At 40.6% G+C, this 16,650-nt stretch overlaps 1 protein-coding gene across 6 annotated transcripts in view; it reads right to left on the bottom strand.

Annotated features, from left to right (window-relative positions):
* Positions 1-15,803, bottom strand: part of HPS3 (HPS3 biogenesis of lysosomal organelles complex 2 subunit 1) — a 35,866-nt gene extending 20,063 nt beyond the window's left edge. For 2 of the 6 annotated variants that reach the window (XR_004190271.2, XM_072958957.1), the window contains exons 1-6: positions 15,425-15,801; positions 8,206-8,697; positions 7,496-7,667; positions 7,305-7,390; positions 4,147-4,339; positions 400-481 (exon numbers count right to left, since the gene is read on the bottom strand). Coding sequence is in view for 5 of the 6 variants with exons in the window: in XM_072958957.1 (XP_072815058.1) it covers positions 400-481; positions 4,147-4,339; positions 7,305-7,390; positions 7,496-7,667; positions 8,206-8,697; positions 15,425-15,641 (1,242 nt within the window). In the remaining variant the exon portion in view is untranslated. Of the gene's footprint in view, positions 1-399; positions 482-4,146; positions 4,340-7,304; positions 7,391-7,495; positions 7,668-8,205; positions 8,698-15,424 lie in introns of all 6 variants that reach the window. The other 4 variants (XM_072958956.1, XM_072958954.1, XM_015237969.3 and 1 more) reach the window with 4 other exon arrangements.
* Positions 15,804-16,650: the final 847 nt, after the last annotated feature.

Below are 16,650 nucleotides of genomic sequence, written 5' to 3'. Positions count from 1 at the left end.
TTAATACACTCTATTCAATTTTGTGCTCTTGAATAAACTGATTTCTGTACTGTTTCGTTAACAGCTCTATACACTTGCCACCAATATTTCCATTAAAAGAGAATAAAATTGTAGTATACTATAGTTGTGAAGTGTTCTGAAGTTAAACACTGTACATTTTCTTCACCAAACTTTAAAACTATGCACTATACCTAAATTGTGGGTGAAATGTTTTCCCAGGAATCATAAAAACTGTCATCTAAACCATGAATCACAAAATACTTACTATTTTATATCCAAACATTCTAACTGAACAAACAAGACTTTAACGATTGCCAAGCTTAGATCCAATGAGGAAATTTGCAAGCATTCACAGGTTCCGTTTTGACTTAAGGCTGCACTGCCCTAAGCCGTTCTAACCTTCAGGGTGGTGTCCACATACGGGTCCTCCTCGCGAGCGGCTGCCGCGCTGCACCGCACCGTGAAACACTGCAGGTTGTTACTGGGGAAGAGGAGAGAGGCCACTGAGCAAAGCGGAGGCCAGTAACCAACGTGCCCATAGCTGGGGGGATTTCACAGGAGAACAGAGCGACGGCGGGGCTGGGGGACGACCCAAGTACTTATCAAATGCTGACAAGTCATACCGCTTCTTAGCTAGAAGAGCAGCTCAGACCCCCTTGGAGCAGTTTTTCACGTACATAACTGGTCCCCACCTGACCCCTACCAAATCATAATCTCCAGGGGCTGAATCTAGATAAGTATATTCCACAAAGCTTCATGTGTGGCTGTGAGGTACACTCCTAGTTAAGAACCATGAATCTGGGTCAACACCCTCACTTTATAGACAAAACGATTCCCCCAGGATCTGCGCAAAGTACAGATAGGTGACAATCAAAGCCAAGATTAGAACCCAAGTTTCCTGATTATTATCATCTCTATCCCACTCATCTTAGGATGAAACGGAGCCTGGATTATGCTGGCAACATGCTTAGATTACACAAACCCAAATCCAATGGTAGAAGGGGAAATCAGAGACTGTCTGGAGGAATCCTTAGAATTACCTAGTCCAGCAGCTTGCTGTAAAGATTAGGGCCTGCAAGGTACATGACTGGTCCAAGTCCTCTCTGCAGAGTGGAGCCAAATTAGACCCCAGGTCTCCTCACTCCTCACCCTCCTCTAGCTTTTTCCACAAGCCCAGGCTGCTTCTGCACAGAAAAACAACCTGGGGACCCCACAGTAAGTGCTCCAATAGACACCTGGAGACTAGTAGCTAAGTCAGCACTCCAAGATTGACATTAAAAACCATTAATGGTTAACTTAGCTACAAAACCTATCTCGTCATGGGTTCCCAGGAATGATTTTTAAAACAAATTAGACAGGGAGAGAAATAAAAATGAACTCCATTGACATTAAAAAAAATGAAGGACTAAAGCAAACCTAACAATGATCTTCAAATAGAAAAAAATACTTCTTTAACAAGAGAGGCATTCTGACATTTTCAATGTTGCAAGACCCTGCACAGGACTATCCATCTGTTTATTAGGGCTTCAACTTCAGCCTCAGCCCACGGGGGTCTCTGTCCATGTCCGCACTGTTCTAGGACATGACCTCTGGAGTCATGACAACAGCTGGGATGGTAGCACCATTGCTTACAAATCTAAAGTAGAGAGTTAGGACCCTCAGGAAGTAAAATAAACAGAAGGGACTTTGAGATAGCGGGGATCAAAAAAAGCACCTGCAGGGTCCAGAATGACAGGTCAGAGTAGCTATGACCACAAAGATGAATGAATGACCTTTAGGTTCTAGAGATAAAAAGGCTGGGTCCTCTGACTCAGCTCCACCAACAATAATCCAGCTGTTGGCTACTGCTGGAATACTAAGCAGCAGTATAATGGAGTAAACTGAAGTGCGTTAGCCTGGAAAGACGTCCAGGATCTGCTGCTAAGTGAAGCAGCAAGGTACTGAACAGTGGACATCATATGATCCACTTCTGTGAAAAACAAATCATAGTAGTACATGTATTCTTTTAAAAAAAAATAGTTGGATGAATATAGACCAGTTTGTGACACGATGGACTCTGAGAAGGAAGACTGTGGGAGGCTTTCTCATTTTTGAGTATTTATAAGGATAACATTTCTCATGATTTTATATGAACTCTGGAGATTATGATTTGGTAGGGGTGAGGTGGGAACCAGTTAAGTACGTGAAAAACTGCTCCAAGGGGGTCTGAGCTACTCTTCTAGTTAGGAAGTTCTTTAAAAAAAAATTCTATTGCCTTTTTTTTAGGGTCTATAAACATGCCACTCTTCAAGAAAATTTTCAAGACAAATTTATAGATCAAGATATTTCTAAAATGTATCTATTGGGTAAAATAAAAAATATGTTAAAATACATTCAACAATATAGAATTTAAAATACAGGGGTGGGATTCTTATTAAGAATATGAATTCATATATAACAACTACTCTTCTAATGTCTAATGCTTGTATAGTTAGGTTAATGATATCAGAGTATCTCTTGGTGCTGATGTTAAGAAAAGCTTCAATAATTTCCTACCTGGAAACAGGCAAAACCCACACATTTTAAGTCCCTTTAAGTCCTCATAATACTGTATTTTCAGGACCCTATATCATTCCCGTTATCCCATCCAGACGCCAAGTCTTATAATTCTCTTGTTGAAGCTTCTCCCATCCCCTTTTCCTTTTCTCGTCACTGCTACTGCCCTGCCCACTCACTACCCTTACTGAACCATCCCAATAACTCATAATCTATGTTCAAACCATCCTCCATAGTGGCCACCATTCGTTTTCCTAAAGCAGGGCTCTCATCACATCACTTTCTTTCGTTAAAACCTTAAACGAATCTTTAGTTTAATTTCCAAAGCCCTGAGCTCTCTCTCAAGCATTATTTGCCCCACTTCTCTATGTTTCAGCTCCTTTATATTTAATAAAGAACATCACTATACAACACTTTGGAAATTGAAAAGACTAGTTACCTCCACACCGTTCGGTTAAGAAACACACAATAGCATTTTTCCCTAAACCAAAGAGCAGGAAGAAAGGGGAGCACCCCGACTGGGAGTGGGCGTCAGAATCTCCAGGTGGGTCCTGTGCTCTGTGAAGTATACTTCAGCACCTGCTGGAGATTCTGATACTATCACTCAGTTGAAGGAAAAAAATCACTGTCCTGTGCAATTTATACTGGATGCTCCTGCAAACCTGGACATAGCTTTGCTTAGTTTTCCCTCTAGCTGTAATGCCCTTCTCTTCCAATCTGTCAAATTCTAACTAGCTTTCAGGCCTCAGTTCAAACACAAAGAACTTTTCTCTGTGACTCAGCCAGAAGTAATTTCCCTCCTCCCATAGCCTACGCCACTTTCACAAAGCCTTAAGACATTTTTCACAAATCTCCCAGTGTCTGTGTCCCTTGTATGTATCTCTGGCCCTCTCTTGTGTTGTTGCTTCAGGAAGCAGATTGTGTGCCTTATTCATGGTTGGCTGGCCAGAGGGCTCAACGCAGCGCCTTGCACGTACTTGAAACTCAAAAAACAGGAAATAAAACCACAAGCATCATTTACTGCTGAGATAAAAGGAAATGAGATTAGAGTCCCGCTTAGGAACCCAGTTCACATGCCAGCTTACTAGGGTAAGGCAACTCGGAAGACATCGGCTACCAATTAGCCACATGACCTTGACCAATCCCAACCTCTGGACTCCTTCCCCATCTGCACTACTCAGAGGGGGGAATCAGGTGGTCTTTCTGACCTCTTCACAGTTCTAACCCATCATGAAGTAACTCAATGCATACAGGATATAATAGCAGTGGGGAAAAAAAATTAGGAAATCTAAAAAGAAATCTAAAGAGATGCCCCGACTGGCCCCACTGACGTTCATTAGAATTTCCTATGAAAATTTTCCCTCAGAAGAATCTTATACTTTCTTAGAAAGATTTCCATCCAGTCTAAGAAAATAAAACAAAGGCAAAACCAGAATCTGAATCTCTTACATTGAAAAAGTAGGTATGGGCCATTAAAAAAAAAAGATGCATATCATTAATTTACAGTGCTACACACTGATTCACATAATTCTCATTTAAAGATTTAGAAGGTACCTCAAGAATTTACAGAAAAATAAGTGACTCAAAGACTAGAAAGTGACTGGAACATACCTTGTGATGACATGTAAAAACTGTGGTGTGAGCACCGCCTGCTGAGACCTCTCAGGATACTGGTAGACTGACATTAATTCAACAGATTTGACAATCATGTACAGATAGCCCACATGAGGTAATGAGAAGAAACAAAAGAGACTCAGCAACTCTTTTTCCTGAGATGAATTTTTCCTATCGGAAGTAAGAGAACCTGCATGAAAAAAATGTGGGGAAAAAAAAAAACACAAGCCATGAAATCAGTAAATAAAGGGAATCCGTGTTTTGACTTCTATGCAAAAAAAAAGTCTATAAATGGGTAACTGAAGAGCTGCTTAGGGGAAGCTGCTCTTTGTAGAAGAATGCCAGTAAGAAATGAAAATGGAGTGATATAAGTAGAACATTTTGAAATTTCTAATACGTTAACAGATGTAAGTAACAATTATCAATGTCTCTTAACATCACAAAAAGAGCCAACGTTCTGAAAGAACTCAACACTACTTGTGTTACCAAAAACAACAACAAAAAAAACATGATCATCATCACCTCATTATCTGATCAAACCTATCTAGATCAGCACTGTCAATAGAAGTATGTGAGCCACATATGTAATATAGAGTTTTCTAGTAACCACTTTTTATAAAGTAAAAAGAAGCAGGCAAAATTTTAAAAATAAGTTGTATTAATCTAACATATCCAGAATGTTATCATTTCAACCAGCAATAAAAAAAATTAACGAGACTTTTTTTTTTTTGCTGTACTAAATCTTTAAGGTCTAGTGTGACTTTTATGTTCATAGTATATCTCCACTTAGACTAGTCACATCTCAAAGTGCTCAGTAGCCACTTGTGATAAATGACTACCATCCTGAACAGTGCAGCTTTAGATCACAGGGAAAATCAGCAGATACAGGAACATGTTAAATAACACTGCGGGGAGTCAGGCAGCAAAATTCAGACTGTGGCAAATTCCACATTAATAGTCCAGTTTCTTGCTAACGAAATTGCAAAGAAAAGAGAAAGAGAGAGGAAGGCAGATCCTACCTATTAAAAGAGACATAAAAGACATAGGAACCAATTGCAATGTATAAACCTTACTTGGAATCTGATTCAAACAAATAGATTAGAGAAAAAAACTTGCAGACAATTGGAGAAACCTGAACTGACTGGATATTTGATGGTATCAAGACATTTAAAAAAATGTGACATGGTATTCTGGGTTTAAGTAAAATAATTCTTTTCTTTTAGAAACACATGTTGAAACATTAATGGATAAAATGTTAATAATAACTCTGGGATTTGCATCAAAATAATCTGGCATGGGGCAGGGGTGGTCATGATGCAACACTGCTGAAGCTGTGTGGTAGGAACATGGGGGACACTGTACTATATTTTCTACATCTGTGTGTTTGAAATTTTTCATAAGCAAAGTTTTTTTTAATAACATACAGCTCTGACTGATACTCTTCAAGGACACCCACAGAAGAAGGTCCCATTCTGCACTTCCCACAATTGGCCCAAAGCAACTGGTCCAGTTTTTACTGCCTCTTTTTCCCACACACATCTTTGCGCTTGTCAGACAGAAGTGCTCACTCATCGCCAAACACACGTGATGACTTTACACGTTGCAAGTGCTGGACCAAAATCACCATCTTCTAAAAGTTTTACTCATCCATCAGGGCTCAGCTCACATTGCACTACCTATGCCCTCATTTGTCCATAATATCCTTAAAACATCCATCAGGCGCCTACTAAGTGTCACTCCTCCAGGTTCTGGGGATACAACAGTGCATGAGACAAAGTAACAGCATTCATTCTAGTGAAGGGGATTAGGACAGAGACTAAACAAACTGCAGTATGTGGAGAGGGAATAGTTTAAACTGAGAAGTCCTCAGTGGTGAGGTGGCATTTGAGCCATGAGTTGAATGACTGAAGGCACCAGTTGTGCAAGATCGGAGGGAGGTACATTCTTGGCATGAGAAGAGTTAATGACAAGTCTTAGACAAGTGCACTTGGCATATCTGAGGAACAAAGAAAAGCTACTTGGATGGAGAATCGTAAGCAGGGCAAGTGGGACAAGATAAGCCCAGAGTCAGAGTCATGCTGGCCATGGAAAGGATTTGGGATTCTGGGTGCTGTGGGAAGCCACTGGATAAAGCATTAACCCTCTAATGTGGTTGGGGGCCCTGTCTGGTCTCCAGCCTCGTTACAACTCCTCTCCCTTGCTTCTCTCAGTTCCTCAAACAAGCTGCTTCCTCGGCATCTTTGCTGCTTCCTCTGCACCAGCCGTATCCCCAGATCAGCCCCCATTCACTCTGCAGATCCTCTTTCTCAGGAAGCCTGCCCCAACCTCTTAGCGAGGTCAGGATCCTTCCTTTCAGGCTCTCAAGGCCAGGGTCTTTTCTCACAGACCACTTCTGTCAGTGTGTAAATATACACTCCTTTTTGGGATTATTCCATTCACGTCTGCCTCCCCCTGAGAGACAGTAAGCGCCATGCGTGCAAGGACTTGGCCTACTTTTGCTCATCATTGGTTCCCTAGTGGTCAGCACAATACCCAACAGAGTAGGTACGTGAAACATGTTGACTAAAAGAAAGAAAAAAATAAATGAAGGTTATAAACACATTTAATCAGAGTAATATTTATATCTCTCCCTAGGCATCACCTTAAGATGTTAAGAACAAAACTCAACAGTGATTCTTAATCTTGGTGGCCGATCATATTGACCAATTAAGTCAGAACCTCCAGCATGAAGAGACGGGGCATTGGTATTTTTAAAGCATCCAAGTAAGGCCAATGTGCAGCAAGGTTGAAAACCACTGCTCTAAATGGATTTCCATTCAGTACACATTTTCCCACGTTGCTCACAAGACCATCGTAAGAAGCTCTGCCAAAAGCCCAGCTGGAACCCAACCGAACCTCAGCTATAATACAGCTCCAATTCCCCTTTTGGGGCCCAGTGACTATTGCAAAAAGGGAAATGGGTTTTGTCAGTCAGGTCCTCGGCATGGCTTCTCCAAGCAGTCACGACTTCCCTTTCTAGTGCTCAGTTATTCGCTAAGAACCTACCCAAGGCCACAGGGAGACTCAGGAGAAGAACCTCACCTACTACTCACATCGGTCTGCCCTCCCAGGCCAGAGCCTTTCACCTCACTGCACTGCAGCACTGTCACACTGACCTGTTTGGTAAATGGGCAGCAGCTGAAGTGAATGCAACTTGATGTCATCAGACAAGACATAGGACGAAATATCAGGAGCAAAACGTCTGTGAGTTTAAAAAGAGAGGGAGGGAGAAATCTAATTTTCATGTACTTATAAGCACATTAATTAATACATATTAAATCCTAGTTTATAAAAAGCTTTCTAATACCTGTAAAGCAGGTGCTGAACGTGGAAATATTTTATTTTTTCATCAGCTAATCCTGTTGATTCCAATGTAACAGATACTCCAGACTGTTCACTTTTTTCACCAAGAAGTTCCATGGGCTTCTGGCAGATAACAAAATCATCCGGCTCAAGCTGTAAAGTTTCATCACTGATGCCTTAAAAAATAAAATTGAAGGAAATTATTTAATTAACTCTAAGTACTACTTGAATGCAATTAGATTTCACATCCTCCCACCAATTAAATAGACATATAGAAATTTTATTTATTTATACACACATACATCTCACATATTTATAAGGCACTATGGTTCTGAAAAGCCTTAGCAGTTACTCATTTATTCCTCACAATCGATAAAGTACAATAGGGTATTATCATCATCCCCGTTTTACACGAGGAAATAAGCTCAGAGTTGGTATTCCTAACCTAAGATCATTCAGCTAGTAAAGATGAGGACTGGGACTAGAAAGTCCTCATCTAGCAGCAGCTGGTTCACTATTTCTAATGACAAGTAGATGCTGAAATACATTTACGTGCTACAGAATAAGATCTGGGCAACAAGATCATAAATCCAAATCCCATGTATTAGGAATAACTAAATCTATAAATAATGTGGCTGGGCAATACACAAACTAGAGCCTTTCAGAGTAGAGTTTTCACCTAAAACAAGGAAGTAAGCTAAATTCATTATTTACCTTCTGCCTGTTTCATTGGATTGTTGGTCTTCCGTGGGTGGTGGGTAACATTCTCTCCATTTTTGGGGTCTGATTCCAGTTTTAGGATTAAGACTTCTAAGTCTGACATGACAGCGACATATCCAACACAAAAAGAAATTTCAACAGGAGTGATACTGTCAATGTGTATAATTAAGGAACGTTCAAAGTCCAATACTGAGAATTCTTCATTAATCACCTGATACTTCAAACTAAATAAGACTAACTTATTTGTGCAGCCAACAAGAATGTCTCCTTTCACAGGGCAACAGGAAATGCACAAGGGGGTCTCAGAAAGCGGCATCTCCAAAATAGACATCTGGTCCCTGAAGGTTTCACTGAAGGGTGCCTCCACGTTATGTCCAACCATTCGGATACACACTCGGGAGTTTTCAGTCCTTTTACTTCTCCAGTTCACATAAGCACGTAGAAACGTAGCTTTGTTTTTCTCTTCGATTGCTACCAAATAGTCTCCTGAGAAGGAAATAAGATTATACTTAGAATCTGTAATTAGAAACAACCACTTACCCTGCACCATGAAAAGGAACTATTAATGAATCTTAATGTGAATGGTTAAACTTAAGATCAACTAGAACAAAACTCTAAGTAACAAGATCTTGTGTGTATTTTTAACTGACATTAGGCATTTAGGATCTGAAATATAATCTCTCCTCATTTTAATGTCTTAAGCTAACCCATTAATGATTCACGCAGCTTACAGAGAAATTTTATATTTTATTCCTTATAGTAACTTTAAGTGTTACAATAGCTCTGAATGTACAGCTCCAACAAAGCTCTCCTGACATATAGACTTTAATATTGGCATGATGTTAAAATTAAGTATAAATTAAGAAGCTCTGAAGAGGTTAGCAGAACTTACACTACACCTCTGCTTCCCACAAAAGTCATATCTTCATGTCAATTCTGAGAAATAGGATAAAGCTGTACATATTAAATAAAATTTAAATCCAAGTTAATTTTGCCTTAGTTGTTGATTTCATTAATTTTTTAAAAATTACTAAGTAATTTTGTAATTACTTTTTGTTGTGAGAAGTCAAAGTGATAGAGATACAAAATGAAAAGCATGAGGAGTCCGACCCATGAGGAGACAGTGTTAACACATACAGCCCGCTCTGTGTCCTTCTAAACCATTCTTTCAGATAAACATTGATCAAAGAGTGGCAGCTTGTCATTTTGTTTTTGTTTTTACCAAAATGGAAGCATACTAAATATATTTAACAATCTGCAGCTTTTAAAAATTGCCAGTGTACTACCAAAAGATTACCAATATAGCTTTCTCTTCAGGTTAGATACATGGATAGCTAACATCCTTTTCAATATCCACAAAACAATCCTGTATGTATATGTATGTCATAATTGAGTCAACAATTCCCCTGTTGATATACTACATTCAAGCATTTCCAGTTTTTTTGCCACTATACTTCATGCAGTAATAAACAGGCCTATACCTTTATATTTATTTACTGGAGGTTAGTTTCAATGACAGATTCCCCAAAGTGAGAATACCGGGCCAAACGGCAGGCACATTCTGAATTGAAATAAATATTTCCAGATTACTATCACAGGTCGTCACCAGCACTGCTTGAATGGGACTGCTTCCCCACATCCTCAGTAGCACTGACTCGATGTGATGGAGGAAACAGGCACTCTCACGGTTATTATAATTTATGTTCTTCAGACCACTTATAAAGCTGGCCATCTTATCCTGTGTTTATTCAGCCACGTATAATTTCTGTTCTGCAAGTTATCCACTCTATTACACTGATTTGTTTTTCTTATAAAGAAATAGCAGCTCTCTGGGTAAGAGCAATATTAATCCTCTGTTGGCCATGAATAGCAAATCATTTTTGGTAGTCTAACGTTTGACTTTTGACTTGGCTATTGTCTGACTTTACATGATGTCTCTTACCATACAATTTTCATGTAGCCAGATATGTATTTCTTCCTTCTTGGCTTCTGAGTTTCCTAACTTGCTTAAAACTATCTCTTCTGTCCTCCAAATGACATAAACACACCCTCACACATTCTATTTTAGTGTTTTTTAATTTAAATTCTTACTCTCCAGAATTTTGTGGGTGAGGGAGGTATAAGTTGAGGTTCTTCCAATCAGAGAGCCTACTATATGCTTAAACATTATTAGGTAAACAAGCCCTTTCCCAGTGAACTGAAATTGAAGTGCTGCTGTTAGCACACTAACTTCCCTTTTACAGAGGCAGCGTGCAAGCGGGGGCAGCCCCTTTCTGCCAGCCTCCTGAGTGTCTCCTTCCTCCTCCTCCAGAAGGAGCCAGCCCTCAGGAGAGGCAAAACTTCTCCTGTTGCTGGTTCCTTTGATGCCACAGAGGCAGAGCCTGCATCTGTCCTGTCCACGGAGATCCTGGTGGAATGCCAAGGTATATCCTGCAGGTTCCATACACTTGTTCACTCTAATGTTCATAGTATTTTTCACTAGTCAAGAGGTGGAAGCAGAAATTTCCAGAGAAGCAGTTTCATGGGGTTGGGGGCAAAAGATGCCATGTGGCCTCCATCTTCCTTGAATTCCCTCAGTAAATACATTTAGAAAAATTTTTTTAGTTGTGGTAAAATACATATAACATAAAATTTACCATTTTTACCATTTTTAAGTGTACAATTCAATGGCATGAAGTACATTCACACTGTTGTGCAACCATCCCCACCCTCTCTACATGGCTTTCATTATTTACATAATACAACATAGCATCAATGCTGCATGATTATGTACAATACATAAATATGAACTATCTGTACACATCTGCAGATTCAATTCAGAACTAAGGTACACAAAATTGAAAGCAAAACTGAATGCTTTAAGAATGAAAGTAGAAACTAGGACTGAACACTGTCATAAATTATAGTAGTGTCTCATGAAAATAGACTTTGGCAACCACCATTCTTTCTATCTCTATGAATTTGACTATTCAGGTACCCTCATATAAAATGAATCATTCAATATTTGCCCTTTTGTGTCATGTTTATTTCACTTAGCATAACGCCTTCAAGGTTTATTTTGTCGTAGCATGTGTCAGAATTCCATTCCTTTTTAAGGCTGAATATTCTATTGTATGTATAAAACACATTTTGTTTATCTGTTCACCTGATGATGAACACTTGGGTTGCTTCCACCTCTTGACTCTAGTGAAAAATGCTAAGAACATTAGTGTATAAACATCTACACAAGTCCCTGCTTTCAGTTACTGTGTATATGCCCAGAAGTGAAATTGCTGGATCATATGGCAATTCTATGTTTAATTTTTTGAGGCACCTCCATATTGTTTTCTATAGCAGCTCTATTATTTTACACTCCCACCAGCAAATGTACAAGGGTTCCAATTTCTCTGCATCCTCACCAACACTTGTTATTTTCTATTTGTTTTGATAATAGCCATCTTAACAGGTCATGAAGTTGTATCTCATTGTGGTTTTGATTTGCACTTCCATGATGACTAGTGATGTTGATCATCTTTTCATGTGCTTGTTGGCCATTTAGAGAAATGTCTATTCAAGTCCTTTGCCCATTTTTGAATTGGGTTTTTTTGTTGTTGAGTTAAAGGAGCTCTTTATATAGTCTAGATTTTAAACCCTTACCAGGTATGTGCTTTGCAAATATTTTCTCCCATTCTATGGGTTGCCTTTTCAATCTGTTGATAGTGTCCTTTGATGAAGAAAAGTTTTTAATTTTGATGATATCCACTTTTTCTAATTTTTTTCTTTTGATGTCAGTACTTCAGTATCATACTCAATTTACTAACTGAATTTTGAAACTAAAAATATTTGGGGTAGGGAATAGCCCAGTGGTAATGTGTGTGCTTAGCACATACAAGGTCCTGGGTTCAATCCCCAGTGCCTCCATTAAAAAATTTTAAAAAATAAGAATATTTGTTTAGTTACAATAAAAGCTTTTTATTCATGCATCTATAAATACATGCCTATTTCACTGGCAAATTCTATACATCAACTGTTTATATATAATTTGCAAACTGTAGATAGGAACTATGCTGTCCTATATGTTTTCAAATTAATAACTTAACAAAGGATGAACTAGAACTTGCTAAGTATGTCCACCTGACAAGCCAAATGACCAAGAAGAGCTTTAGATTAGCATTTTTTTTCAGTTAATCCTCACAACAGCCCTTCAGGACATTATTCCCTTCTCCATTTTACAGATCACAAATCTGAGGCTCAGATAAGCTAAGTAATTTGCATAAGGCAACACAGCCAATAAATGATGGAGCTGGGACTTAAACCTGGATGTGGTTAGCTCAAAGGTCAATGCTCACTCCCCAATAATGCTGTCACTCAAAATGTTAGGAAGGAAAACAAAAAATGTTAGAAAGGAGGTATAAGTCTAGAGGATTCTGTGGCACTTTAGCCCTTTATAAAAGAAAGGCATCAACCTTTTTAAAGCATTATGTGCCCAGGGCTTTATTTTACTTATTTTTTAACAGCTTCTGTCTTCATTAAGTAAACCTGAAAATTATTATTATATTAATTAAAATTAATATTATATATTATAAAATTATTCTTATATTTACCCTTAAGCTGTGAGTTATTGATTTAAAAAAAATAATTATACTTTTCCTTTTATATAGAAGGATCATAAACCTGGTTAACACTAATAGCAGATTTCGGAACAGGTTGCACTCCTATGACAAAATTGATATTAGAAGGCAGAAATAGCATATTATGCAGCAAACTGCTTTGTAACTTTAGAAAAGTTTAGGGAGGGTAGGGCTTGGAGGGAGAAAACAGAAAGACGGGCTTTTTAATACACTTGTTCTAAACGACAGGTGATGGGGGCCACGTGGTCTCGTCCTCCCTGCCCCACCACCTACAGACACCCCTTTATAAACAAGTGTCCAACACCAGAGTTCACCACAAAGCACTCAACCCTGGCCACCAGGTCTCTCTCCCTCCAGAGCAAGGAGTTCCCATGTCTCCCCTTCCTCCCTTCACACACAAAACCTAAATTAAGTTTCTATTATTGATGAGGATGTTAGAACCCCTATCCTTCAAAATTTCTACCACTTTCTCCCTAACTCCCCCAAATTTTATAAAAGGAGACTGATACCCTGCTAATTAAAGATTTAAAAGAAAAAAAAACTGAAAATGTTTTCTGCTTCGGTAAGAGAACTGCAAAGCATTTACAGTAAATATAAATTGCTGATACAAAATTTTTCTTTTTTTTTAATGAGGTGCAAAAGGTGGGGGAGACACTGGGCTCACAGCAGGAATCTCCATGTCCATGTGACTGTGAGCAGGTGGAAAGAGAGCCAAAGGAAAAAAACTGAGAAGTGGAAGATGTGTTATCTGGATATCAGCACAGTTAGGAGTCACCACCAGTGGCTTGATAGAAGCTGTCTCCAGGACTGAAAGTCACCCTTGAGCTATATGACTAATGCCATACCACATGACTCCTGAACTCTAAGACAGCCAACTGAATTACAAAACCATCTTTGTTTTTCAAGGCTTCAGTACCACGCTACTCCCTGCGTACAGCAGCCAGTATGGCTCTAGGTCAGTGATTCTCAATCTCGACTAAACAGGAGACAATGCTGGGCCACACCCCGGGGAAAACTGACACTTTCTCTGAGGCTGTCAGGCCCAGGAATCGGTACTTTTAAAAGTTCCCCAGGCGATTCTTATACACAAGTAGTGGCATTAAAGGATTCCCCAGAATCACCACTACCAACAGGCAAGAAAGCTAGAGGTTTACATAAAGCCTGCCACTTCTAATACTAGATTAAATGTCCGTTAGGAAGAATGCGGCAAATCATGTAAACATACTAATGTTGAAACTGGTGAGTTTATCACTCAGTAGAGCTCTTGAAGAACAGGACTCTTAGGTCTAAAAAGTTAGTGGGGAGAACTACCAATATTGTGAAATGATTAGGAGAATGATACCATAAGAAATACCAAAATTAGAATCTCATGCTGAAGGAGAACTTACAGATCTACTAAGTGGCTTTCACACAGGTCTGTGGACCTGCAGGCCCCTGTTGATGTCTTCACTAGTCAAAAAGATAAAATAATAACAGCATAGTAAGTTGTTCATAAAGCAACAACATCCAATGTTTGGGGCTGTTTTTCTTTTTATAAATAATGGTGTCAGTGAATAGTATGGCTTTTCATTTTTTTTAATATATAGTTTTACTTGGTAAAATGAACAGATACTGTGTATGACAGCCCTATAGTTTTGTGCTGATCCACAGAATTCCAATGTCTGGAAATCACTGATCTAGTATTCAGTTTACTTTAAAACAACAACAACAACAAAAAACTGAAACTGAGACCCAAACATTTCCATAAACTCACACCCGACCAGTTGCAAACAGAGTAAAGATTAGACAGAGATTTCAAATCCCCCAGGTCCACGCTCTCCACTTTTATTAGTAAGTACTCAGCTACAGGCTTTTCCACCTTAAATGCTGCAATTTACACCTTTACACCCCTCTTGAAAAGCAGGACTCAAACTTCACGTGTTTATTAGTTAAGAGACTCCTATGGTGAATCCTTCTGTAACTTGAAGACGTACCTATTTTTAAATGTTGGGTTTTTCTAAAATAAGGATACACCCACACAGTATCCCTAGGTACTGTTTCACATTTCTGGTGAAAAAAAAAGACTAGTAGATGCTGTTACTCTGTTTAGGGGGAAAGGGGTCTAAGACCCGAGTTCTACTTAAGAGAGATTTAAAAATCAGCATATAATGTGGGTCAAAAATCGTTAGGAAATGGATAAAACTACAGATTTAAAGGGACTATGAGTTGTAATTGTTGAAGATGGGTACCTGGGAGATTCAGGAGACTATCTCTGTACTTTTGTGTGTGTCATTTTCTATACTAGAAAAACGTTTCTTTGGTCTGGTTAAGTGTCTGGGTTGAGTGGAATCCAGCCTCCACCCCCAATCAAGGGCCTTTCCGGCGAGTGCTCCAGAAGAGGGGGAACAATCAGCGTCCCCCGCCCACCAGAAGCAGGCCCCTACCTGTGGTTGCCACGACAACCGCACAGCTCAGCTCACCTTACCTTCCGTCAGCCGCCTGACCGGGCGAGACCATAGGGCAAGCACGAAGTCCCTTACCCACCCAGAGGTGTCGGCGTCGCTCGCTCTAGGAAGGAGGCCCCAAACCCGGGCCCATGCGCCCCCGACACCGCTGCTACTCACCGGCCTCACTGTAGGCTAGGCGCAGCACCCTGCCCAGCGTGGAAAAGGCGCACCTCGGCTGGCACAGCTCCTGGCCCGAGACGGCGAACGCCTCCACCTTGCAGCCCGCCGCCACGAACAGCGCATCGCGTCCTCCACCGCAGAACCGCTCGGGCTCCAGCTTGCAGGGCACCACCTGCTGCGACCCGAACGGGTGCAGGTTGTACAACTGCACCATCCCCGCAACTGGCTGCGGGCCGCCCACTGGGCCCGCTCCGGCCTGCCCGCCCGGCGGGGCTCTCGGAGATCCCGCACCGCTCGCAGAAGCTGGACCACTTCCGCGAGCGATTGCGCGGAGCAGAGTCACGTGAGCGCCAGCCGGTCGGGTCTGCGGCTGGGATTCTTAAAGGGGCAGCTACCCGGCGAGGGCGCAGCCGGGGGAGAGATCGCGCCGGCCCTTCCCTGCCCCGCCCCGCCCGCCTGCGTCCGCGCCCGCGCCCGGCGGCCTTGGACCCAGCCGCGCAGTCCTGACCACGCCTCGGCGCCCAGAGGATGGGTGGCACAGGGATCGCTGTGTCCTTCCTTTCGTCTTTTCACATTACTGCTTTGGGTCAGGCGAGATGTTCCTTGAGCACATTTTAACACTTGATCATATGCTGTCTTGTACCATTTTGTACTTGTTTCAGGGGCATCACTTGTGTGTAGGAGATAGCCTGCGAGCCTCGGTAGGATAGGGGTGCAAAAACTGCAGCCGAGTGCACACAGCTCAGCTGCGGGCTAAACACACCAAAGAGCTTCTCAGAAATTCTGGAACTTTCAGAATGGTTTGGTTGGAAAAGAGTAACGCCTCTAACGTGCTTGGAAAAAAAAATTTTGCTTAAGAATCATATTGTCTAATGAACTCCAAATATTTGGGAAAAGATCCGTATAAGCTCCAGAATACAGAGGGGTAGGGGTGAAACCACTGGCGCTTAGTCCAGTGCTCCTAAGACTGTCCTGTAATCTGTAAGTATTCGTGACATCTCAACGCGGAGCTCAGGGTTGCAATCCCATTCTTTAAAAAACAGATTTAGATGAAGCGGATATTGAAGATACTCTTTTCAATTCATCCAGAAAGTAATCTACCGATTGAGGGATGCTGTCTTACTTTTGGCATACAGGGACAGAACTGAAAAGAAAAAGCAAAATTTTCTTTAGGCAACCATAACCCTTTCTTCTAAGAATTGACAAATGAGATGCAATTGGAC

The sequence above is a fragment of the Vicugna pacos genome, chromosome 1, assembly GCF_048564905.1.
Source record: "Vicugna pacos chromosome 1, VicPac4, whole genome shotgun sequence".
NCBI classification, from domain to species: Eukaryota; Metazoa; Chordata; class Mammalia; order Artiodactyla; family Camelidae; genus Vicugna; species Vicugna pacos.
Note: the sequence above shows the minus strand (reverse complement) of the source record. Positions and strands in the feature narration are given on the sequence as shown.